At 40.6% G+C, this 27,161-nt stretch overlaps 1 protein-coding gene and 1 pseudogene across 6 annotated transcripts in view; both read right to left on the bottom strand.

Moving 5' to 3' along the window:
- Positions 1 to 27,161, bottom strand: part of nme7 (NME/NM23 family member 7) — a 177,248-nt gene that overhangs the window by 44,425 nt on the left and 105,662 nt on the right. For 3 of the 6 annotated variants that reach the window (XM_080203801.1, XM_080203802.1, XM_080203798.1), the window contains exon 9: positions 21,937 to 22,038. The exons of 1 other annotated variant lie outside the window; for it this stretch is intronic. In XM_080203801.1, the coding sequence (XP_080059927.1) occupies positions 21,937 to 22,038 (102 nt within the window). Of the gene's footprint in view, positions 1 to 873; positions 2,458 to 3,944; positions 4,476 to 21,936; positions 22,039 to 27,161 lie in introns of those variants that run through there. 2 more of the 6 variants (XM_080203800.1, XM_080203804.1) reach the window with 2 other exon arrangements.
- Positions 9,981 to 10,375, bottom strand: LOC145352957 (DNA-directed RNA polymerases I, II, and III subunit RPABC5 pseudogene; annotated as a pseudogene).

Below are 27,161 nucleotides of genomic sequence, written 5' to 3'. Positions count from 1 at the left end.
GGTTGCCATTGTTCCACACAGCTTAAATATAACAGCTGCAGTTTTTGCAGTGCAATGTGTTGATTTCAGTTCAAATGAAGATTGCTGGTGATTGTGGAATCCTAGATATATGAAGCCATTAACAACATCCAGTGTCAAATTGCCAATGCTGATAGATGGCAGAATGGTAACATCCTAGACCATAATATTCATCTTCATGATGCTGATGATCAAACCAAACTCTTTACATGATTGACAGAGTCTCCATTTGCCACTGACGGTGATCCTCCTTGTGCAACTCTAGTCCAGAATTGTCAGCATAGAACAATGCTCGGATGAGGACTTGGCAACACCTTTGTCCTGGATCTTAGCTGAGCAAGGCCGAAAAGTTTTCCAACTGTTCTGGATATGTAAGTTGATGCTCTGTGTAGAAGACATGAAGACATACGACAGCAGCAAAGAAGAATATGCCAAAGAGTGTCTGTCGTTCGGTGTCAGAACACAATCTGCTTGACCCTACTGCACATCTTAGAACATTCAGATATTGCTGATCTCACCCCATCATTTTTTCTAGAAAGAAGAGATTACACTGAGCAGTTTCAGTAGGTCGTCATCTTTCTTCAGCAGCTTAAAAGGCCATCTCTGCTCACATTGTTGAATGCTTTGCAGTGATGAATGAAGACAATGAATAGCGGAAATACCAAATTCATGGAGAGAGTGATTAATCAAATATATTCAGGGAATGAGAAACACAACATGTGAGAGGTTGGGTGGGGGGTGGCGGTGGTGTAGGCAGTGGCTAATCAACAGCAACATTTACAAGGACGGCAGAAAGGAACAATCTGAGACAAAGAAATAAAAAGAAAGAAGAATACCATTGACAAAGGGAAAAAAGCTAGAAGTCAAAGCTCAAACAAGTGGTTTATTTTAGTCTTATCATAATTGTGTTACTTACATTATTACATTATAATTTATTTAGCACTAAAAACAGATTATCTGTAGCAAGTATGTATGTGTTTCTGTCAATACACATTTATATCTAGATGAAACAAAGGAATACTCTGATCGGTTCAATCATGCTGAGAAACTTGGATTTAATAATCATTGGTGAACAAGCCACTCAATTTTAATTTGCTGTTAACATTTTGTGTGCACACGTGTGTTTAAAATATAGTCACTTTGTGGGTTTCTGGGCCTGTTTCAATGTAGTAGGCAGGTAAAATGAGATTTTTATTTCTGAAGAGTTTGATATGACAAATTGGGAAATACCACATCCTCTGATCAGGAAATATGTCCAGAGATCATCAACTTATTAATAATAAAATGAGGAAACAGCTTAGGAGAAATTTATTGATACTCTGAATATTAAAAGTAGGCCACAGGGGGTGCCTGACACTTTAAAGGGAATACATTTTGGAAAGATGTTTACAAACAGGATTGTGATAGCAGGTTAGATTGAGCCTTTTAACTGCTTATTGGCTATTAGCACTTTCTTCAATATTCAGTTTATGGTTAACTGCTGCAGAAACAATCCCTATACTTTTTAACTATCATTGGAGGTTACAAAGAAAAAAGTATAATTTCTACTGCAGCATCTATTCAAAAAATGCTGCAAACATCATTAGCCATCAAGCACGTAATATACAGCACTGATTGTAATGATATGCAGTTCTCTGGCTTCTCAATAAGCAACCATTCGGAACTAATGGTCTCGGGGTCTGTTTTCTTTTTGTACTGAAGACGTGTATTAATTATTTAACAAAGACAATTAATTTATGACTGATTTCTACAAAGATCGCAAAGTCAACTGTAGATAAACTAAGTAAACAAGTCTCACTTTGACATGTTTCACATTACTTTTATATTAACATTTTACATGCTAAATTATTGTCCTTCTTAAGAGGCATACTAGTTTTAATACCTCAGTTTACCAGTAACTGTGCAAATGATTATGTTTCCAAAATGTTTGAGCTATAAAGTGATTGGTAGCAAAAAAATCCTGTACACAACAAACTGACTATTTATGAATGGTACCTCAGCATTTCTACAAACCCATCCTGTTGCTTGCTTTTGCAACTATAACAACATTGTTAAAGTTGCAGCTCTATCAACCTATAACCACTTAAATCTGGCTGGGTAACTGAATCATACATTTTATATTTTAAAGATAAGTGATAAGAGCTTTAAAGAAATACTATCTTTTTCTACAATGGAAGTGTCACAATACCTCCAGCCGTAGCATCTCTAACTGGACCTTGATTTGTTGTTATTTGCAGCACAAGTGTTAACAAATAGCAACTTAACAAGCGGAATGTTTTTGTTTTGAAAGTTAGGAGTTGTCTACAATCTTGCTGTTAATTCAGGATTACTATGTTGCAGTAGAAAAAATGAACAGCATGAAGTTACATGTTTCTGACCATCTGGATTCTGTCCCAGTTTCCCAGGTAGGTTCTTTTTATCTATCATTCTGTGTGATTCCTAGGTATGAGGAAGGAACAAATGAATATGAACCTTTTTCAAAAATTGTTGCCTACGTGACAAAATTTAACACACACCCTTGTTTCTTTTATAGAAAGTGGACAAATCTAAAACAAATCAATAAAATGTATTCATAAATTTTGATCGTTCAATCAGATTCTTCCTCTCAGATGTGACATTAAACCATCTGCTCTTTCAGGTGGGGAGTGAGGAGGCCTTGTGTGGGATGCTCTTTTGGACAACAGACTTTTTGGAACAGTGGTGGTTTGCTTGACACAGCCAATGATCTGAAATTGTGTTTCAAAGGTGAAGTTTGAGTACTCAGAGATCCAAGTAAAAGGAATTATGGAAGGTGAGATTGAATGGCTTGATGGAGGTGGATCCTTGTGAAGCTGTCTGAGTGAGAGTGACATTTGAAGATAATTCCAAGGCAAGTTCTTCAAATGTGGAGATTGGAAACTTGCACAAGAACAACCAAGTTTCCATGAGATTCGTTGGCTTACAATATGATAAATGTCTGGGTGGGTTGTTGAGAAATCCGTGGAATCTGCTTTTGTTGCATCGGTCATTTATTTTAGAGTGTAGTATGTCCAACAGGTATGTTCACCTGTTAATTCTCAAGCACCTCATACTTATCCTGAATGTTAGAGTACAAGATAGATATTGTAAATTGTATCATCTTTTTGAGATTGTGTGTTTGTTGAGATATTGCTGGGGTAAAAGAAAATTTTAATTTGAACAACTTTGTGTTGTTATTGACATCTTTCAAACCTTTTTGACTGGTGTAATGCAGTTCCGTTTTCTTGTTTAATAAATATTTTATTGTGCGTTAAAAGTTCATCAGTGGACTCCTACAAAGTTGTTCAGAACTTTCCTCCTTGGTTTAGAAACAAATTAGGATCTATCAAGCCAGATTTTGCTCTGGAATCTGACTTGCCGAATATTTACATGAGGTGGAACCATAACAAAAGGTTATCTGGAGAGCCAAGTTATAGAATAGTGCAATTAGAACTATTATTGCACAATGTGATAATTTGCTGAAACAAAGCTGAGATCAAAATATTTTTGTAAATTTGTAGCATATCTGCTTCTAATACAAGCTTGTCAGTTAACAGGTAAAATCATCAAATCTAATTTCCATTTATTCAAAATGTCAAGTCTCTTGAGCAATATTTCTTAAGCAATCCCACAGCACTATCAATTTTTGGATACCCTGATTATTTAAACTCATCATTTCCAAAAAATGTTTGGATACTTTAGACCATGCAAAAACAAAATGCTAGAAAAACTCAGCAGGTCAGGCAGCATCTGTAGAGGCTGAAACAGAACAAAGTATCAGGTTGATGTTCTTTCATCAGCATTCTGATGAAACTAACTCATTTTCTCCCTCCAAACATGCCACCAGGCCTGCTGAGTATTTGCAGCATATTCTGTTTTTATTTTGGTTTTCAGAACATACAGTACTTTGCTTTTATGTTGGGAATTTATAAGTTCTACATTTTTCTGCCGTTAGCATTGGGCTGCAATATTACAGCTGAATTTTCAACCAGAAAAGAAAATTGATTTTGATATTTGACCTTAACAGATCAGTAACTTTCTGCTGTACCATAATTACTGTAAACTTTCATGGTACTGAAATTTTCAAAGTAAGGTGCATGAGCTGTGCAGATGAATGTGCTCACTTAGATATTAATAAAGCTTGTTGACTACATTGCTATTGAAATTAACATGCAAGTCACATGCTGATTTGTTTTTTGCACACAGATTAGAGTGTAATCACGCAGCCATTTTGCACCAATTTTAGACACATTTAATTTCTCCCCATTTGTCATGTTCACCCTTTTACATATTAACTCAAAATAACACAGACTGACTCTGAAAATTTCAGAAAAGCAAAATGAAACTCCAAAAACCTTTTACAGCCAAGGAACAGTATCCTGCTGCCATGAACAGTTGAAACATTTCTTTTTGTTCAAAGTGTTTCATAAATCAAGTCTGCAAGCCATTACAATGAAACCCTAAACAACAAATATAAACCTCTTTGTTAAGGAAAACAAGACATTTTCTTACACCAGTTATACAAAATATGTATTTAAATATAATATATTTAAGAGTTAAAACTGCACATTCATCTGCCTCATATTTAATAGTTTGTTAGAAAAAGGTGTAACACCAGGAAACAAACAAAAATTCCTATAATTAAAAATTGGAATATAAACTAGTCAGCTTAACATCAGTAGCAGGAAAAATGATGGAAGTACTGCTAAAGCAGAAAATAGAAGAATATCTAGAAAAAAATTATAATAGTCAGCAAGGATTAGGAAAATATTGCTTAATCAACCTTACTGAATCCTTTGAGGATAGTAACAGAAAGAATAGGCAATGATAATGCAGTGGATTTAATTTATCATGATGTCAACAGGTCTTTGCTAAGATGTCCTACTATAGAGTAATGAATAAGGTGACAGAATGTGAAGTTCGGAGACAAGTGGAAGAATGGATTGTTAGTTGGCTTCAAGAACTAGAGAGTGGGAATAAAAGATGGGAGAATATCCCAAAGTGCTCCACAAAAATCAGTGCTGTTCACAATTAAGGTTAATGATTTGGAATCAAGAACACAATTTCTAAATTTGCAGATGACACCAAATTGGAAGGGGTGGTGGGGAGGATGGAGGGACAGTCAATACTGAGGAGGACTGCAACGAACTACAGGAGGACATTAAGAAACTTACAGAATGGACAAATAATTGGAAAGTGAAGTTCAACACAGATAAACGTGAGGTAAAAGCAAATTACTGCGGATGCTGGAATCTGAAACCAGAAACCAAAAGAGACTTTCTAAACTCTCTAGCTTTAACAAAGGGTCACCTGGACTCGAAATGTCAGCTCTTTTCTCTCTTAGAAAAGAGCTGACATTTTTGCTGCCAGACCTGCTGAGATTTTCCAGCATTTTCTCTTTTGGATAAAAGAGAGGCTATGCATTTTGATAGAAAGAATATTGAGGTCATTTATTACTTGGAAGGACAGGTCCACATAGGGTAAATGAATAGATGGATTTAGAGTACAAATACACCAATCACTAAAAGTTACACCACAAGTTAGTAAGATCATAAAGAAAGCAAACTGAGCAGTGGGTTTTATTTCTAGCGTGGCAGAATTGGAAAGTAGGGAAGTTATGCCAAACCTATATCAAATCTTGTTTAGACCATACCATAAAAATGGTATGGAAAGATGAGATGTTGTAGAGAAGATTTAAAATATCAGAAAAAGGTGGGTATAAATATCAGAGAAGAATTGACAGACTTTGTCTTTTTACTCTTGGAAAAAGGGGCTGAGGGTAACCTAGGCATCAGATAAACTAAACAAAAATAAATGAGAGTGTCTCTGCTTGGAACATAAATTTAAAGTACATAAAATATACCACTTTATGTCTGAATATATGTATGATGTTCTGGAATGTATTTACAATGTTTGCTTTTTCAATTGGGTGGGCTTCTCCCAAAAAAAGTAAACGCTGAATTTGCATAAAAACTGGAGTAAATCTCGCTGGTTTTTTCAGCATGATTTTCAAAATGAATCACCCACATTCTAGTGCACTAGTGGGAATCTCATTAAAAAGCTAGGGGCAGGGCCTATTCCTGCTGGAGAGGCCAGCAGCATAGCGCTGAGCAGGACACTGCACATGTGCTAATCTGGGTGCACGTGCAGTAGCCCCACACTGCTGGTCTCCCAATTGCTGGCCAGCACAGCAACCCCCGTCGCTGGCCATGTGAATCCCCCACCATCTGATTACTGGCCTTCTGGATGTGTTCGGGCCAGCCATGACCCTGCCCTCCTCCACCCTGATGACCAGCCCCAATTCCTAGCCTCCCTCCCTGTCACCAAGCCCAAGTGCAGATTGGCAGGGACTCGCAGCCCTCACTGATCTCCCCGCCGCCCCTCCCCCACCCCACCCCAGCCACAACCCTCCTGCTCAGTGGGCAGTGCCAGAGGGCCAGGCTGCACTGCCAAGCTGGCAAAAACCTAGGGGTGAATTCTGAGGGAGGGGGAGGCGGGGCGAGGCTGTGGGGTGCCTCTATGGCCTCCCCCTTCCCTCTAGTGGGGTTGGGCCGCCAGCTCCCCACTAGTGGGGCATCATAGAAACCCTACAGTGCAGAAAAAGACCATTTGGCCCATCGAGTCTGCACCAAACACAATCCCACCCAGGCCCTACCACCACATCCCAACATGTTTACCCGCTAATCCCTCTAACCTATGCACCTCAGGACACTAAGGGGCAATTTTAGCACGGCCAATCAACCTAACCCGCACATCTTTGGACTATGGGGGGGAAATCAGAGCACCTGGAGCACGCAGACACGAGGAGACTGTGCAAACTCCAGACAGACAGCGATCCAAGCTGGGAATCAAAACCTGGATCCCTAGAGCTGTGAAGCAGCAGTGTGAACCACTGTGCCGTCCAAGCCAGGCCAACACCTTGCTGGTTTGTTGTACAAGCCACTGGAGTGAAACACTTGTGGCAATGGGTGGGGCCTATATACGATATTAAAATCTTCATTTAAATAATTTATTCAGCTCTGCACCAATTTCTGGCATGGAGCTAACAGCGCTGGAAATCTGGCAGCCAGAGACATGCGGAGGCTGTGGCGCCCAGCAGGAAGCCCACTACACAGCCCCGTTTGAGTCTCCGGGTCTATTGCACTGCTCTAGCAGCACAGCAGACTGGGAGAATTGGCCCCATAATGTATTATGCTTTTCTACCAGAAATGGAGAGTACAATATCAGAATACTGCATGTGCAGTACTGTGAATAACAAAGTGGGTTTCACAGACAATTAACCATTGTAATTTAAAAGGAGTTTATTTAGAAATTACAATTTAGAGTCATCCAAGCATGTGATGCTGTTACCACACAACGTAAAACATTGTTAATTGTAATGACAACTGCCCATTCTACGCCCACCTTTCTCAACTAACAATTGCTGCCTTGAATAGTCAATCTTTGAGCACAGTTCTACATCAATAAATACAGATACCAGGAAAATATGCTGGATAAAAAAATCAGTAAGTAAAAGGAAAATGAATATTTGTTAATATAAAAAATGAAAACCATTAACATTGTTCAAAAAATAATGACAGTTAAACTTTGGTTCTCATGCTGGAGACTGAATTGTATTTGAAATAAATTCAATAAAGATACCTCAATCAGTGGCAGGAGAGGAGAGCAGCCTTCTAGATGATTTAGTGTTACTCAATCTGATTGTTGCAAATACCAGTTTAGATACTAGCACCAGACAAACTTTAGAGGCTAACTAGAAAGGTCATCATGTGGTGAATCATCGGGCATTTGTGAAGGAGATTGTGTGTGTGTGTGTGTGTGTGTGTGTGGGGAGGGGGGGGAGAGAGAGAGAGCTAGGATCCAACGGAAGTCAACTCGCCGGACAAAGAGATTGCAGATGTGCTAGATGCAGTGAGTTCAGATGCTTACTTTGAGGGCCTAAGCTACTGAGGAAACCTGACATGCATACAACAGGAAATCTGCACTTGACAGTATGCCAGCTAGCTTACACATAATGTTACATAACGCAGAGCAGCCCAGCTCCAGCCTGTGCCAAGATTTCATACTGTGCCAGCTGACCACTCTGGCCAAAACGTACAGTGTGATCAACTCAATCATACAACAGTGATGCCAATAACCATGCAGCCTCACCTGATGGTTCCTGCACCCAGAAGTCTCACAACACCAGGTTAAAGTCCAACCAGTTTATTTGATAATAAACCCACAAGCTTTCAGAAACACTTCCTTCATCAGGTGTGTGGAAGGAAGGTTCTGATCACAGAAGTCCATATAGAAGCACACACAGTTTACAGAATACTGATTAAAATGCGCGTCTTTACAGCTAACCTGCTATTCAAGTCTTAAAGATGCAGACAATGTGAGTGGAGAGAGCATTTGGAATAGGTTAAAGAGATGTGTATTGTCTTCAGACAGGACAGTAAGAAAGATGTTGCAATTTCAGGCAAGTCATTGGGGTTACAGGTAATGTGACATGAACCCAAGATCCCAGTTGAGGCCGTCCTCGTGTGCAGAACTTGGCTATCAGTCTCTGCTCAGTGACTCTGCGCTGTCGTGCGTCATGAAGGCCACCTTGGAGAATGCTTAACCGGAGATCAGAGGCCGAATGCCCGTGACCGCTGAAGTTCCTGCAGCTGCTATGGAAGCTCATAAGGTTGTCACCTTTGCTTTGCATACCACTGTCGACATGGGCTTCACCTTCCTCCTGCTTTCTGTTAAAAATAAGACTCCTAGGATGCTGAGGAGCAGAGACAAGAGCCTGGCCAAGACATCATAGGAAATGCACCTGCTTTCCACTTTCAGGATCACTGATCCTCTACCATTCACTGCACTGGTGCCCTTGTTAGTTTCAAATAGCCAGCTCAATCGCCCACATTGCAAACAGAGGCCAGGCCTCAAACACCACAGCTACTCAAAGTCATCCACCATGGCTATCTGAAATGTCTTTAATAGCAGCTCAGTTGCCTTCCACCTCTAAATCTGTAGCCACTAGAGAAGCACTAAGATTATAAAAGGAGCTTTCACAATGATGATTTGTTATTTATTTTCCCCCTTTTTCTGTTAGATAGAAACCCCACAATGCAGAAGGAGGCCAGTCAGCCCATTGAATCTGCACCAACCACAAACCCACCCAGGCCCTATCCTGATAATCGCATGCAGTTACCCCAGATAGTCCTCCGACACTTCAGCAATTTAGCATGGCCAATGCACCTAACCAGCTCGTCTCTTGGACTGCGGAAGGAAACTGGAGCACCCAGAGGAAACCCACACAGACACAGGGAGAATGTGCAGACTTCACACAGACAGTGATCCAAACATGAGAGATGATGCCTGTCCTCTTTATGCTCGTCCTTTTGTTATATATCTGGTACTAACAGTTGGCCCCTCATGATGGCAATGTTGTGAAGCATACAGCAAACAACCCACAAATCTGATATCCACACAGCAGTTGCAAAGCTCCTCAGGAATGTTCCACGCAGCAGGCACATTACTTGAGCATTGTTCTTGGTGGCATGATTCATGTTGTAGACCAACTTGGTCCCAGATAAAGTTCATGAGTTATATCCAGAGGGGATATCCCTTCTGATCAAGTAGCTACTCTGTAACTTGATAGCCTGGTCTGAATAAAGGCAGCACTGAGGATTGGGTCAGGATGAAAACAGACTGATAGCAGGATATTGGGCCCAAACCTGCATGATTCATGCTCAGCTGTGGCTCAGAATAGGTCAGAGGTTGGATACTCTGTATCTAGTAACTCACCTCCTGATTCCCCAAAATCTTTCCACCATCTACACGACAGGAATAAAACTTACTTGAATGCCTGCAACTCCAATACACCCGAGATGCTCAACACCACCCAGGACAAAACAATCTGCTTGATTAGCACCCTACCCATCACCTTAAACATTCTCTCCCTCCACAATATACTATGGAAGCAGCCTCTGATCTGGTCCTGTTTTTTTTTAAGTGAGTCAAATCCCCATTTTATTAACAAGGTAGATGACAAAATAAAACGTTCTCTTCTTCCAGTCCTAGATCTGCGGATTATACAGCCGACAATTCCAATCCCCTTGCAAGATTCCTGCCAGCAAAGCAGAGAGGTTTTGACGAACCCTTTCCATCACCATCCAAAAAGCCATCACTTCTCTAGAGGTGCGTAGTTCAAGAGCTTTTCAATCAGATCCACATGGGACAGCAGCATGCACCTGCAGCAGTAACGTTTCAGACCTGGCACATCGAGCGTTTCACCCTCAATGTACTCAGCCTGTAGCAGGCCCAGGTAAGCCTCCCACTTGTTGACCACCACCTTTCCACAGGTGAAGCAGCGGACCAAGGTGATCATGCTGCTCTGGCCAGGACCCGCACTCCGCGCTGCCGCTTCACCATCGCTGCTGAATCGGTTCCTGTAGCCATGTGGATAACCTAGCTAAGTTTCTGATAAATGGTGATACTTAAGGGAGGATACATCATTAACTAATTTATTATTAAGGAGGTTTTAACACTGTACTTCGTTTGATCAGACAAATCAACATGATTGTAACAACTGCAAGGATCATGGCTAGGGCCTCCGCTATTCACAATCTATATTAATAACTTAGACAAAGAGACCAAGAATAATGTATCCAAGTTTTCCAATGATACAAAGTTAGGTGGGAAGATAAGCTGCAAGGAAAACACACACTGCACAAACTCACCAAGGATCCATCTACAGCACCTTCCAAATCTGCAACCTTCACCACTTAGAAGAATAAGGGCTGCAAGCACAAGAGAACAGCTTCACATGCAAGTTTTCCATCAAGTCACACACTATCCTGATGTGGAAATAGATCATTACAATTTTCTCCCTCACAGCACTGTGGTGTTACTTACAGTAATTCATGGACAGCTCAAGAAAGTAGCTCACCATGACCTTCTCAAGGGCAATTAGGAATGAACAACAAATATTTGAACTGCCAGCGATGCTCACATCCCATGAACATATTAGAAAAAAAAATTGATTTGGCTCACATCCCCATGTTGGTCTCCTCTTTGCCAATTCAAAAAACAAGTACAGGGAAATTATTAATGAGTTTTGGACAAAAATGGCAGTAACCCAACAATTACCTCAAAGAATAAATCAAATGTAATGTCATTAATAACTGCGTGTAAATGTCTTCTTTCAATCTTTAAATAGAACTTTTTAAAAACCATTAACATTTGGTTGAAGGCTGTGTGGCAGGACTGTCACAGATTTACATCCGATATGCTGCTCTCACAATTGGCCTTAGTTATTACCCTTGAATGATCTTTTCATACAGTCAGGTAGAGAAAAATCTAGCACTCATTAAAGTCTCTATTTATATATGTAACCTCATTAGAGCCTCATTTACATATGCAAACAATCAAACTGGCAGAAGCTGTGGTGCCAGCAGAAACTTAAATCAGACATGACAGTTCTCTACAATTTTGTATTGGTTTTCTGTAGTTATCCCTCATTTTTGGAGTGAAACCAATTTGAAAATGTAGGTTATGATGTTTAATAATGTTAAAACCTTTCTGAACAATTGTTATACACAAAAGTACTCTAGGATGACAACTTTTCCATAAAGAGGCATAGAATTTTAAAATTTAATTAAAATATAAATTTGTTTTAGGTTAAATGTCCAGGGGGGCTCTCCCAATTGTTTGTTAAAACAGCAGCAGAAGATTGTTGGAAACTCTGCAGAAATTGTGTAACGCCATTTATATTACTTCTCTGGGGATCTGCAGATCTTCCATTAAAGTTTAGCAGAGAACTGGGAGAATCCTGCGTAAATTCAATCCCTTTAAAAGTAAGATAACAATTTACAACATGGGTTAATTGTTCTACAGGAATGCACAAGTACAATTGCTATAGTCATCGATAATTCAAATAAATATTCAATAGAGGCGAGTTTGCCATTTGTGTCAGATACTCTTCTTTTATACTTCCACATTATATGCTATATAATTGGTTACTAGTGATATTTTTGAGAAGATCAAACTTAATGCAGAATTGAATGTATTAACAAGGAAACAATTTGAAAAATGCAGAATAGGTGCACATTCAGACCCAGCTGGAGCTTTTTTAAACACTCTACAAAATTTTGACCTAATGGTTCTATAATAAAGCTGCACAGAACCAACGAAGTTTTTTGGTCATTGATGCTCAGGGAGTGCTCACCAACACGTACATATTCCTAAGTGTTTGTTTATAATTATGGAGAGTGTTTCTGTTGCTCTGTCAGCATCTTTTGAGCTTTAGTGTGGCATAAAGCAGAGGCTCCCTCTTTTTATTTTTAGAATTTGACAATACTAGTGTGCTACTATAAAAGCATTTCTGCAAAGCTGTTTCTGTTCTACAATGTCAAGTGTGTGTGTGTGTGTGTGTGTGTGTGTGTGTGTGTGTGTGTGTGTGTGTGTGTATACATTGGAAATCAGATCAGTAATCTGACTTCCATTTGCATTAATGCCAAGAGGTGCTCTGCCATGCATAGTAGTTGGCCTCAGACTGTTATTCTTAATTACATCTCAGGATATGGGTAGATTGCAAGAGCTCAATCAGTCGAATAGTTGTCGATAAAACTTTTAAAACATATTAGAAGATTTCTTAATGTTAGAATAAAGCATTTTCTTAATATAGTTGGTATTTGACTTTTGGCTACTGATACTCATTGGGAGCCAAGGGGCACGTATACAATCTCAAATGCTTATGTGCGACTATAGAAAGTTTTCCTGTTATTTTGAGCATATTTTGAGGAGTGAACTGTCAAAACATAAAAAGTGAGCTACTCTGGTAGGTCACTTTTGATGTGCAAGACATAAGCCAAGCTTGTTGAACGTGCAGCCCACGGGCAGCATTGTTGAAAATGTCATTAAGACAGGTCAGTGAGTTTGAATATTTCTGCAGGGGGACTATTCCTCCAATGACATTCTGTTTCTCTCCTGCATTTGCTGCAGATAGGCTCAGGGGGTGTGTGTGTGGGTGGGCATGAAGGCAGCAATGGGGCGAGGACAGCAGGTAGGTGATTGTGAGGATGGTAGAGTGGGTGTATGAGTGTTAGCAAAGTTAGCCGAACGGTTGTGTATACAAGGTGTGCTTTGTGGCTGAGTGTGGACGTGAGGGGTGCATGTGTGTGAGAGAGTGTGTGCATGTACAAGGGGTGCGTGGCGAGTGTATGTGTACAAAGGGTGAGTATGTGCATGTGTGTGATTGAGAAGTTTGTGTGTGCGAGAGATGCTTAGTGGCTGTGTGTATGAGGAGTGTGCGTTGTATGCAACTTTTTTTGCCCGTTTGTTGTCTCCCCCCCGTCCCCGAGCATGAGAAAAATTGAAACGTGGTCTTCGGGCCACAGATTGTACAATTCTGGTAAAAGCCATGGTTCTAGCATTTATTTAAGTCTAACACTGTGCATTACAACGCACAGGTACCAAAGTGTCAATGGCCAGTGTCAAATATTGACTTTATACAAAATTTTACTGACATTAAGAAATCTTGTACTATGTTTCAATTTTTAAAAAAACCATTCAATTGATTGAGCGCTTGCAGTCATCCCTTACCCCGAGATATAATCATGCTATTTATTTTCATGTATATAGGTCAGTTGCAATTGAATACTTAAAACATCAATAGTAATGAAGACAACATATTATGTACCAGACACATAATTAAAAAAGTCACATTGCTTTTGAATAGCAAGTAGCATTTATCAAAGTTTTTGAACGAACTGTGCAGGAAGACTATTCTGGACAATGAGATCATATAACGATCTCAAAAAGCTACTTGTAGTTGATTTCATATAAACTTATCTTAAAATAATATTTAAAGAATGAGACATATTTATGTACTTTTGAACTTAAATGAATCTTTCACTTACATAGCAATAAATTATTCAAATTATTGTTATTGTGTACATTTTCATTATCTTACTTTCAAAAGGTGCTATGCAACCAAATCGCAAATAAGAAGGGGTCATCTGTTCAGAACAATAGTTCTAATATTTGGATTACTTCTCAGTTAGATGTGTTAACACAAAAATGACTCGTGGTTTAAAACACAATGATAAAAGAACTGTGCTTTGTAATCCATTCTCTTAATTTCCTATTTGCTTAGCGTTCATCGTTTCCTCAGGAGCTAGAGCAGATAAATAAAGCTTTATACTAACCCTCATAGCAAAATTGCTGAGACTCAAATAACAAAGGAGATGAGACAAACGGTCAGATTTTCCCCAACAATGGAGTAGCACAGTTCAGAACTCAAGAAACTCATCACATTTATGGTTGATAGATTACAGCATGAGTCATAGCTACATGTGATTTCCTGAGCAGAGGATGCTGAATCAAGTATCATTAATATATTTAGATTTTTGAGCCAATAAAAAAAAATCAGGATTTACAGCAACAATTAACACATTTACTTCAATCTTTATGATATTTTCCCTTGATTTTCATTTCAGAATTTATTGTTTTACTAACTTTTCTTTAAAAACAAATGCCTATTTGATAGCAGCAGCAGCAGCAATATTAAATAGCATACTATTTCCCAAGGTACAAATTGAGTATTTATGATATATAACAGATATTTTTAAACCAATAAAAGCTAACTATGGAAATCTCAATTTAATCAAATATAGAATTAATATGCATAAGCTACTTCCATTTTTCATTTGACAGATTATGCAGCTTCTGTGATTAGTTTTATCCCAAATTCTGACATAGCTATGGCATTCTAATCACAACATTTGAATTCTATAGCGCTACATTGAACAATTTTAATTAGAAAAACTGTAGAACGATCAATTATACATGTGATTTTCTAAAGTTGGAGATTGAGATGGCTCGGGATTTGATAAAGATATTAGGGCCTAGAAATTTGCTCACACTGGAAGCTAGACCAGAAATGTGCACAGATTTCTTGCCCATCATATTGTGGGGCCTCAGCTGGGCATGGCGGTGGGGAGAAGAGAGACAGAGTAGCATGCACCTAAATGATGAGACCCAGGGCAGTTCTGATATTGGTCCTCTAAGCTCATTATACTGTAGCCAGTGTAGTGCAAACAGGCAGCTGGTGGTAAGAGCTAATGTCACCTTGAGAAATGCTGCTAGCCCTGCAGCAAGAAATTCTGTGGTGCTTTTAATGCAAAAGTAGAGTTGCTCTGGAGTGGGTGCTGGAATTTAGCATGCATGTCAGATACGCTAGCAATACACCCATTCTAAATTGTAGGGCAAGATTCTTTGCCCATGCCCACCCTGCTGCAAGTGAGAACAGAGAATTTGGCATGCCAGCAAAACTTCATTCATTTTCTACAGTACTGGAGAATCCCAGCCACGAACAAGGATGGAGATTTTTGGTGGTACTGTCGAGTAGTACACATATGCCAATAACAGGAGAGCAAGGCCAAAGCTGCTGTTTCTGATATTCTGCCAGTTACACTAGACTTGCGCCAGACAAGTTAACGTTACAAAAAAGAGCAAGTTACCTACATAATATGGGAAGCACAAAGTGGTTCGCAGACTTCAAACGTCCACAAATGTTGAAACGTCAATCTGGATGATTTCTGAAAATTGGATCTTTTCTCAACTGAACAACTTACAAAGGATTCTATAATGTGCCTTTCAATGGAAGATTGTTTGCTTTTTACATCCTGGCCTGGATTTCTAGGACGACAAAATTTCCCTTCCTATCATCTGAAGTGTCAGCAGATTGAGGACACACCCCATGCCCTACATCCATTTATTGCACCATACAACTGGCTGCAGATGGGACTTTCACCCCCCATTCAGGAAAAAGTTCCAGTCTGATTGGCCAGTAGCTTTCTTGTTCCTGCAGTGGACAAACTGGGACTGCAAACAGTCCCTGGAGCTTGGTCTTCAGAGTACAGGACTAGGTAAATGTGAGGATCTCAGGGCAGGAAGGGGAAGTGAGATTGTGGAGGGAGAGTAGAGGGAGGTAAGTGTATTGGTGAAGAGGCCGGTAGGGAGGGAGCACATACAGGGCTGGACTTTCCATGGTGGGGAACGTGGGGTGCCTGATGTTAAAAGGAGGCTGCTGATGGAGGTGACCACCCCATTTTGCGCCCAAGGCCTGAATACCATCCAATTTCTGGCTTTACCCCTTGTCCTTGAACTCCTATCAACAGATTGAGGCAGGGCAGTAAACGGTGCTTGAGTGGTCAAATAAGGACCTCAATCGCAGCAAGGCGGGTCAGCTGGCCTAGGCCTTGCCCATCTCACCATAACATTATAGAGAGTTCAGGGTGGACAGGAAGCTGGTTAGAAGACCATTGTAGAAAATTAACAGGCAATCCCCCTTAAACCTGCTGGCAGGGGAACATAAAATTCTGACCTCTATCCTGGAGCCATTACAATGAAGTTCACCATGGATTTGCACATACAAGTTCTATAGCTACGACGGAACAGTAGAAAGAAAAACAGATCAAAACATCAACTAACAATGGAACAAAAACAGAAAATTCTAGAAAATCTCAGAAGGTCCGATAGCATTTGTGGAGAGAATAGAGCTAACATTTTGTATCTGGATGATTCTTCGTCAGAGCTGTTTCAGATCCCAGTATCAGCAGTAATTTGCGTTTATCTTACAATGGAAAGTTATTGGAGATGGAATAGACACATTCCCATGAGGGGAAAGGAAGGACATCACCCCTTCTTTTCGAAAGAGGCCACAGGCTCAGGAGCTAGGGAGTAACTTATGCAAAGCATTCATTCCCTTTCACCATGACAACATAAATGAGGAGACTACAAGAACAATCAGCAAGCTGGTAGCTTGTTTCGGCTGCTGTGGGAAGTTGCTGAACTTATTTTGGAATGGGGTGAAGTTCACGGAGGTAGCACTTACTGTTACAGCACCTCCCTCCACAATGAACATCACATTCATGTCACATTTCTGCTTCAATTCCAAAAAATATATGCCTTCTTGGTCCATGGCTGGAATTTTCCGCTCGTCTTCCTATCAGACAAGATCAGCAACAGGAAAAGAGTCCCTGATAGTGCCTCTTGATGCACGGTGGGGGGTGCCAGGGAATGCACCTGAATGAACTGGTTTGCTTGTTGTCTGCTGCAGCAGCATTTAAAAATGGCGCCTGAAATCAAGTGTCTGAGTTGATGATAGGGCAGGTGAAGTAGAGGCTGTCTTGCCCGCAATACATTGTGGGATCTGTGATTTTAATTTTTTCCCAAAAGTTCTGCACTATACAGTGGAGAAAGCTGTCATTGCTTTCAGCCTAACAAAGTTTTGTCATTCAGTATTTTGATTTGATTTCAAACGTTGCTCATGTTGCCTGCTTCCTCCAGCATTGTGACTGCTGCTCTAAGCAGCAGTGGGTTTTATTCCCTGCTGCTCTCCCAGATCTTTGCCTCTCCAACTGTTTTCTGTCAACAGTGCTCAACCTCTTCCCATTCCCTACCCATTAGATTTTATTGTTCTGTTATGATCCAGCTCCAACCCTTACACTATTTCCTACCACCATAACACGTCCAAGGCTATGTAGCCTTTCGATCACCTCAAGGTTGATAAGATATTCCAGGTACTACTGTGCCAAAGTACATAAGCAAATGAATTAAGGTAACACTATATTTACACATGTAAATTAAAGTTTGAACAAGCCACCAAGCTTCTCAAACTAGTATCAATAGCAAAACGTTTTGCAGCAATTGTGCTTTCCATGGGATCCTAATGATTAAATTTCCTGACTAGTGAAGTTTGATTGAAATGTTACTACTTATTAATTCATTTCTTGTGCACACGGAAGAAATAAGTTTGACAGCAGACTTTGCAATATAGGGTGTGTAGGCTATTACAATGATAATGATCAAAGTCTGTCAATTGACATTATGATTGTTCAACGCATTTTTTTTTACACAGAAAAGGTAAGCAAGTTGAACTGCAAATGAACAAACAACTAAAGTTTTTAAGCAATTGCCCACGTTCCAGTACATATCTATAACATCGTAACACACGGTACAGTCATCTTAATATGTACATTGAAGTATAACAAAAAGAAAATTCCAAGGTTTTCTGCAGCCTTGTTTCATCCCTTTCCTCTGATATCTTATTTTCAAATTTAGTTTCAGGATCAGATCGGTCGGGTCATGTCAAGATTAATATCGCTGATACATGTATTGCCCTTTGGGCCAAAGCTGATCCAGTCAGCCTTTCTTGGTCTCTCGTGCTAACACAGATAAATCAAATTTCTTGTGGCTGATCTGTAAACTGCTAATACTCACATAATAGTGGCAATGAATATGAATATTAGTCATGATTTGGACTCTTGCATTTTAACACAAAAGTCACTTCATCAGCTTCGTGCAAATCCTTCAATAAATCTGTCATTTTATTAAAAAGTGAGATTTTTCTCCACCTTCTGCTTCTATTGAAATAAAATCTGTTGCTATTTCTGGAGATTCTTTGCAGCAGGACTGAAAAATTGACTTGGAAACTTGCTTTCCAGAACTACACAACATCACTCCATATTTAACTGTGTGAAACCTATCTTTTTTCTGCACTACCTCGAAGTAGCACAGCTCTGAGCGTCATTATGGGTGGAATTTAATGCCATATTGAAGGCTGCAGGGGGACTGAATGCAATCACAGTCACTAGAGAGGTAGTGCTTGATTGGCTAGCGGGACTGATGGTGGACAAGTCCCCAGGACCGGATGGAATGTATCCCAGGGTTCTGAAGGAAATGGCAGAGGTGATAGTAGATGCCTTAGTGATTATTTACCAAACTTCGCTGGATTCCGGGGAAGTGCCGGAAGATTGGAAAATGGCTAATGTTACGCCACTGTTTAAAAAGGGTAGCAGGCAAAAGGCAGGGAATTATAGGCCGGTTAGCTTAACGTCTGTCGTGGGAAAAATGCTTGAATCCATCAAAGAAGAAATAGCAAGGCACCTTGAGAAAAATTGTTTGATAGAGCAGACGCAGCACGGATTCGTTAAGGGGAAATTGTGTCTTACGAATTTATTGGAATTCTATGAGGATGTGACTAGTGCGGTAGACGGAGGGGAACCAGTGGATGTGGTGTTTCTCGATTTTCAGAAGGCGTTTGATAAGGTGCCGCACAAAAGGTTGCTTCAGAAGGTTAGGGGGCATGGAGTTGGGGGTAAGGTGTTAGCGTGGATGGAGGATTGGCTGTCTAATAGGAGGCAGAGAGTTGGTATCAATGGGTGCTTTTCGGATTGGCAGTTGGTGACTAGTGGAGTGCCTCAGGGATCGGTGCTGGGGCCTCAGCTATTTACCATTTATATAGATGATTTGGAAGAGGGGGCTGAGTGTAGGGTGTCGAAATTTGCTGATGACACAAAGATAAGTGGAAAAGCAAATTGTGCGGAGGGTGTGGAAAGTCTGCAGAGGGATCTTGATAGGCTGAGCGAGTGGGCGAGGACCTGGCAGATGGAGTACAATGTTAGCAAGTGTGAGGTTATCCACTTTGGCAGGAATAATAGTAGGAGGGATTACTATTTAAAGGGCGAAAAGCTGCAGCATGCTATGGTGCAGAGGGACCTGGGGGTCCTTGTGCATGAGTCGCAAAAACCCAGCCTACAGGTGCAGCAGGTGATCAGGAAGGCAAATGGGATGCTGGCCTTTATAGCAAGGGGGATAGAATATAAAAGCAGGGAGGTCTTGCTGCAACTGTACAGGGCATTGGTGAGGCCGCAGCTGGAGTACTGTGTGCAGTTTTGGTCGCCGCACTTGCGCAAGGATATTTTGGCCTTGGAGGGAGTGCAGAGGAGGTTCACTAGGCTGATACCAGAGATGAGGGGGTTGAACTATGAAGAGAGGCTGAATAGATTGGGTTTGTACTCATTGGAATTTAGAAGGATGAGGGGGGATCTTATAGAGACGTATAAGATAATGAAGGGGATAGATAGGGTAGAGGTAGAGAGATTCTTCCTGCTCAGAAAGGATAGCAGGACTAGAGGGCACAGCCTCAAGATAAGGGGGGGGGGGGGGTGCAGTTTAGAACGGAGTTGAGGAGGAACTTCTTCACTTAAAGGGTGGTGAATCTCTGGAATTCTCTGCCCATTGATGTGGTAGAGGCTACCTCACTAAATATATTTAAGACACGGGTGGATAGGTTTTTGGTAGGCAAGGGAATTAAGGGTTATGGGGAGAAAGGGGGAAAGTGGAACTGAGCCACTTCAGATCAGCCATGATCTTATTGAATGGTGGGGCAGGCTCGAAGGGCTAGATGGCCTACTCCTGCTTCTATTTCTTATATTCTTATGTTCTTATTTAACTGTGTGGAAAAGTGGTGGTTGGGTCTCCACCTTATTCCTGGCTCTGTCCTAACAAGTCCAGGGTGAGAAGGCTCATGGATGGCCTTCCAATCCATTGCCAATTGAGGCTCTTAAGCGGGAAACTAACAGTGACGTATTCATCATGTCAAACCCGAAAAGAGGTGCTGGGGATTGGGAGTGGGCAGCTGTTCCCTCATTCAAAAGCACAGTGCCTCATGAAGGAACCCAGCATCAGGTAGGGGATGCCCACTGAGAGCCAGGCCCTTGTTGCTGACCCCCCCCACTTCTCCTGCAACTACACCCCCTGTTCCTCATCCCACCCTCAGGTCAACTTTGGCCTGGGATTCTCTTACAATCCTGGGCCTCTGATGGGTATATCGCCAGCAGCAGCCACCACTCCTGCCAGCACTACCTACAACGCACATCTGGCAGCCTTGGATTAACTGGTAGCTTTTGGGGAGGTGGGGGGGAGCCAGGATGCAGGGCAAAGCCAGCCACTGTCTACATAAATGCTCCTTTGTCCGTAGCCCCAAAGGAGGTGGCAGTCTCTTGACGGTGGGTGTGACCCCCGTTGCCTGCATTAAACACCTCCCAAGTGTGGGATCAGACTTGCAAACCCAAGATTATTTTGCCGAAATTCCAATGTCAAGTTACCATCCTCCATGTCTCACCTCAGAGACATTTTTCCCTTTGTTCCCTTTAGGTGAAAAGTTTACATTTGCATAACATTTTCATGATGAATATCTGACTTAACCTGGTGATAAACAAGAGTACCACTGATGAACTCACCCTCAATTTTCCCTTTCTCAATTCATTAGGATATTCTTTGACACATCACATTTTTCAGAAAGTGAAACTAGTAAATTATAGAGAGGTGACCCACCTTACATCAGCCTCATTGTTTTAAAAGGTTTTGACACAATGTTAAAACGGCCTGTCTACCTCCTATCTGCTTCAAGCAGATTATACAAAATGCAATCCAATTAAAATTATCTTCAGGCGAGATACAGCAAGCAACTTTGTTATCTCCTGACTTTTACTGGAAGGGCAATTTTATAAATCTGACTTTTTAAGCTGCTAAAGGAAAATCACAACAAATGGATTTGTAGTTAATCAAAATTTAATTGAAGGACACTAATTTAAATGTATGGTCTTACTTTCAATGTATGGCCCTCCCATTCAATTTAAATTGAGTATGATCATGCAATTATTCATGGCTGTGAAACAAATATTATTCAATATGGAAATGAATATTCACTGAAAAATGGATTTGTTACATTCTAAGTGTGTATAAGACAATTGACCCGCACACTTCAAAAATACAGAAGACAACTTAGTGAAGTTATAAAAAAGGAAGTCAAAACTAATCTGATAAGTGCTTTCTACCGTCACTGTATGGAGTCTGCACATTCTCCGTGTCTGTGTGAGTTTCCTCTCACATTGTAAAGATGTGTGGGTTAGATTGATTGGCCATGCTAAATTGCTCCTTAGTGGCAAGGGGGCTAGCAGGGTAAATATGTAGGATTATGGGCATAAGGCCTGGGTGGGATTACAGTGAGTGCAGGCTCGATGGGCCAAATGACCTCCTTCTGCACTGTGGGGATTCTAAGAAACTGGTAAAAATTTTTGAAATTTGACTGTAACTTACAGGGTCTGATGGTCCACAGCATTCTCTAAATGACTTCTGAACATCCTTTCCTTGTAACTCAAGGGCAAAGCAAGGGCCTGAAGAAAGTTCATTTACCATACCCTGTGGGAAGAATGTAAAATGTATTGGTGCAGGTAAAGAAAAAGAAAGTTGTGACAGTCTCTTCCACAGCCATGCTACTTACAAATTGCATCATAGTTATTGAATGGGAAATTGAGCAAATCTCAAACCTAAACAATTTGATTTCAAAGCGGTAACTCTTCAGGTCTAACAGTGTCGTACTTCTCAGCCTTTTGGCTAAAATCAAGTGTAGTATCAACATGCTGTGCTTGGTTGAAGTCATTAGGTTACATTTCAGCTTCATTTGAAGCAATTTTTAAAAGCTGCATCTTGGCCTTTTGGCTAAGACGCAAATAAGATCAAGCCTTGGAGAGGAGCTATGCCTACTCCAATCAGCTTGGATCATGTAGAGCAAGCCCAAGACAGGAGGTAAGAGCCCTGTCTTGTCAGCTTGGATCGGGAATGTCTCAACTTGTTCAGACTCTGAATTGGACTTGATTGGATCGAATTGGAATAAAAAAAAAATCAAACGGGTAACAATTATTACTGATGAGTCTTGAAGGCTTGGTCGAGAGCAGGCTAATTTCACATAGATCAAGTCAGAGGTAAGGCAGGTTTGATTTGGACAAATTAAAAAAAATTAAACTGAAGAAACAGCCCACATTGACAACACATCTGTTATTTTGACTAGATTGTTTTCTCTCTACTTATAGGTTGATAATATATTTCAAAAATAAACGTACAAACTTCTAGGACAAATATTTTCAATTTTTTTTTAAAAAGTCAACATTTTGCAAGATATTATTGGTCAGTTGAAAAATCAACATAAATGGGCAAAATTACTGCAAAGCATCAACTGCTAAGCCAGTGCTTCCCAAACCTGTTTTCAGTGCAACCTCGATTTAATGCCTCAATCTTTGCATTATCCCAGAGTGGAAATTTGGGGGGATACACCAGGGCTGTTAAGCTGTGTGTTAGTGCGAGTGAGAAAAAGGGGCTGAAATTGTTGAATGGTTGGAGGACAGGGGAGGTGTTTTAGTTTGAACTGTGGAAGGGGAAGTGGGTAACGGGAGTTCAGCATTGGGGGAGTAAATGAAAAGGCAACTCTTTAAAAAAAACCTAAACTTTTCACAGGCTTATTTGGCAGCAGCAAATCAAGCCTCAGAGCAGGCCATTAGGCCTTGACCTCCAAATAATGCCAAGATCTAAATGGGCCTCATAGCCATTGGAATTGAATCAAGTTCCACAGCAACCATTGATGCTTCAGAGGTTGTGACCCCAAAATCTTGTCTCACATCCCACTGGGGGTTGCAACCCACAATTTGGTGAGTTTTATGCTAAACTTGTACATACATATGGTAAATATTGAAATATAAAAGCTATGCTTTGAAACAGATCCTGAACTTCTGGCAGACATGATGGGCTGAATGGCCTAACTGTGTTGAAATTGCTATGATTCTTTAATAGAACATTAAATGTTGCAAAGTAAAATATTCAGTTTTTATTAGTGATCCTGATCAAGTACACAACTGAGTTTTAAAAATTGGAATGTTAAATTTGATTTTCTAAGGAGAAAAATGCTACTATTGGCATGGTGGCACAGTGGTTAGCACCACTACCTCACAGTGCCAAGGACCTGGGTTCAATTCCAGTCTTGGAGGACTATCTGTGTGAATTGTGCACGTTCTCCCAGCGTCTCCTTGGGTTTCCTTTGGGTGATCTGGTTTTCTCTCATATCCAAAGACGTGCAGGTTAGATGGATTGGCCATGCTAAGTTGTTCCTTAGTGTCCCATGATGAGTATGTTAGGTGGAGCAGCCATGGTAAATGTGTGGACTAAAGGGATAGGCAGGGGGCTGGGCATGGGCAAGATGATCTTTCAGAGAGTCAGTGCAAGCTTGATGGCTGAAAGGCCTCCTTTTGCACTTTTGTGTTTATATGGTTACCGAAATAAATATACCTTTTTCACATCTAACTACTTAAAAAATTCAGGCTCTGAATGTGTATAAATATATTAAAATGGATTTTTTCAAAGTAATATGGGTTCTATCACATAGGATGGTGGATGGCAATTCTATATTGCCACTTGAGACTCAGGAGCCCCACTTGCTGCAGAGGAAAACAGTGGGCTGAGAAAGTGCACAATTTGTTGACCTATTTTCTTTGGCTCCCTCCTTGACCAATTGAATGTTTAGTTTCTGCTTGCCTCTTCTAATGTCTTCAAAACAGTCAACTTCCAAAGATTACAGCTGTCAACAACATTCTCCCAGTTATTAAGTATCAATGTCCGCCATCTTCATATCTCACTTGAAGGCGTTCTTGTTGTGGAGGTATGGATGTTCAGGGAGGGTTTATGACCCTGTAGCCAGTACATACAAAAGGCCTGTGTGTGTACGGCCATCATCCTTCTAATAAACACAGATACCATTGAATTAGCAATGAATGTACACTGATGGAACTAGCATGCTTCAGGACCTCTGAAGGTTGGCAATCTTGTCCTGCCGAGAGATGCTTAGGATATGTCTGTTAAAGCGAAGGTGGGATATATTCAGCCTTTTCTTCTTTATTGTCTACGTAGTCCAGGTCTCACCACTGTAGAGGAGTGCACGGAGGATGCAGGCTTGTTAGACTCTCAGTTTTGTGTACCCAGTCAGGTTGTTGTTCCTCATTCTCTTATTCATCTTGGACATAACAACTTGCAGTTTTTTTTCATGGATGTGTTGATTTAAGCATTAAGAACCATTGTTGGTGATTGTACTGCCTCGTTATGTGAAGATATCAATAACCTTCAATGACACTGTCAATGCTTTTAGATGACAACATCTTGACAATTCATTTCTTGATGCTACTGTTCAAACCAAGTGTGCTACTGGCATGGAACAGTCTGTCCACTTTGCTGCTGAAGGTGTTTCTCAGTATGGAATGTTCATGCAGTGTATCAGCATAGAACATAGTCCTGTGAGGAGGACTTGGCAAACTTTCTTTCTTGGATTTAAGAAGTGCGAGGCTGAAAAGTTTTCTGCCAGTCCTGATATACAGATCTAAAGGCACAATAGAGCAACAAAGAGAAGTATAGGCCAGAGTGTCGGCACCAGAATGTAACCATTTATCCCCACTCTGGTTCTCAAAAGGTACAGATGTAGTTCCCTTCGTAGCTGACCTTATCATAAGACCACAAAAAATAGGAACAGAATAGGCCATTCGGCCCCTTGAACCTGTACCACCATTCAATAGGATCATGGCTGATCTGACATTCCTCAGTTCCACTTTCCCGCCCTTTTCTCGTAGCGCTGGATTTCCTTTCTAATCTAACATCTATCTATCTCAATATACACAAGGACTCTGCCCCCACTGCTCTCAATCTTCAGACGAAATTCCTCCTCATCTTAGTCTTAAGAATGCTATAATTTTCTACGCGATCACCTCTCTTTCTTCTAAATTCCAATGAGTAGCATCCCAATCTGTTTAACCTTTCCTCACAAGACAATTCCTCCATACTGAGGATCACCCGAGTGAACCTTCTCTGAACTGCTTTGAATGAATAACCTTCCCTTAAATAAGGGAGCAAAATTGCTCACAGTACTCCAGACATGGTCTCACTAGTACATTGTGCAGTTGCAGCAAGAATTCCCAGTTCTAACACTCCAACCCCTTTGAAATAAGGACTAACAGTCCTTTAGCCTTCCTGATTACCTGCTGTACCTGTGTGCTAGCTTTCTGTGTTATGCATAAATACCCCAAGTCTCTTTGTGTTACAGCTTTCTGTAGTTTTATCCATTAAAATAATAGTTACTTTATTCTCCCTTTCAAAATGAACAACTTCACATTTTCCCACATTATACTCCATTTGCCAACTTTTGGGCCACTTATTTAACCCATCAATATCTCTGTTAATTGTTTGAATTCCTCTCACAACTTGTCTTTCCACCTATTTTTGTGTCGTCTGCTAATTTAGCTACATATGTTATCACGTAGTCATGATAAAACGAGCTTCAGCATTGACTTGCTTTGGCAGGCAGCCCTTTTTCTACAGCAGCTTAAATAGACTGCATTTGGTCTACAAACCAAATACCTTAGTGAGCCTGCTAAAGGCAATATATAAAGATCTCCTTTGCTCACAACATTTCTCTTCAGCTGCTGGATTGAGAAAATCATGCCAATTGTAGTTCAATGTGATCCTTAGCAATTTAATGTAAAATGAGAAGAGAATAAATTACATCATACCTAAACCAGATTATCTTATTTATTACTTGGTTACAAGAGCAGGTCAGAGGTTAGGAATTTTATGGCAATTAACTTGCATCCTGACTCCCCAAAGCCTGTCCAAGGCGCAAGTCAGAGGTATGATGGAATACACTCCACTTGCCTGGATGAGTACAGCTCCAACAACACACAAAAAGCTCCACACCAATTGAAGTTCTAATGTCACTTCATCCAGTTCCTAGAGGCTTAACTCATGGCATTCTCCTTCATGGTTATATACACTGCTGCCTTTTGACCATGTGTCTGAAAGGCCTCCTTTCCCCTTGCAGTTACAACCATTGCTCCTCCTTTCCAACTCTTCCACAAAAATGCAAAATCTGGGAATCCTGGAGCCTTCTCTCTCTCCTGCTATGCCATTCTTCACTCTTTCCAAGATCAGTTTTTCTTCAACCACAACACCAGCACCTGCTGATGGCACAATGCACCTTTAAGAGGTGCAGGCTAGCTTTAAGTGCTGATGGTAGTCAAATATTGGCCTCATGCTGGTGTGTACGCTGCCAATCAACAGTGCAGTCATAGAAATGAGCAGGCAGCAGGATATTGGCACGTTTACAGCATTGCAATACATGGATGGGGGTTAACAGTGCTTTGCAATCTGATGCCCTTCTGTCCAGTTCAGCCCCCTCAGTATCTAAACCAGGAATTATAAATTAGTTTGAAATCAAGTACCAAAAATAAAATTGGGAAAGAAAGACAGAATAAAGAGATAGATAAGTCGAAGAGACAGGAGTTTAAAATCATAAAATCTCTTGCACTGATTAAATTGTCATAAGACATCATTCTTGTAAAATTACATTTTCTGGGCATCAGGTGATTTGACAGTAATTATGAAGTATCATACCATAAAAAAGAGGGCCTTCCATCTGAATGCACTAGCCCCAACAACTTCTTGCCATGTTTAGT

The sequence above is a fragment of the Carcharhinus amblyrhynchos genome, chromosome 15 (genome assembly GCF_965287045.1).
Source record: "Carcharhinus amblyrhynchos chromosome 15, sCarAmb.v2.hapA, whole genome shotgun sequence".
In the NCBI taxonomy this organism is placed as follows: Eukaryota; Metazoa; Chordata; class Chondrichthyes; order Carcharhiniformes; family Carcharhinidae; genus Carcharhinus; species Carcharhinus amblyrhynchos.
This window is presented reverse-complemented; position numbering and strand designations above follow the sequence as displayed.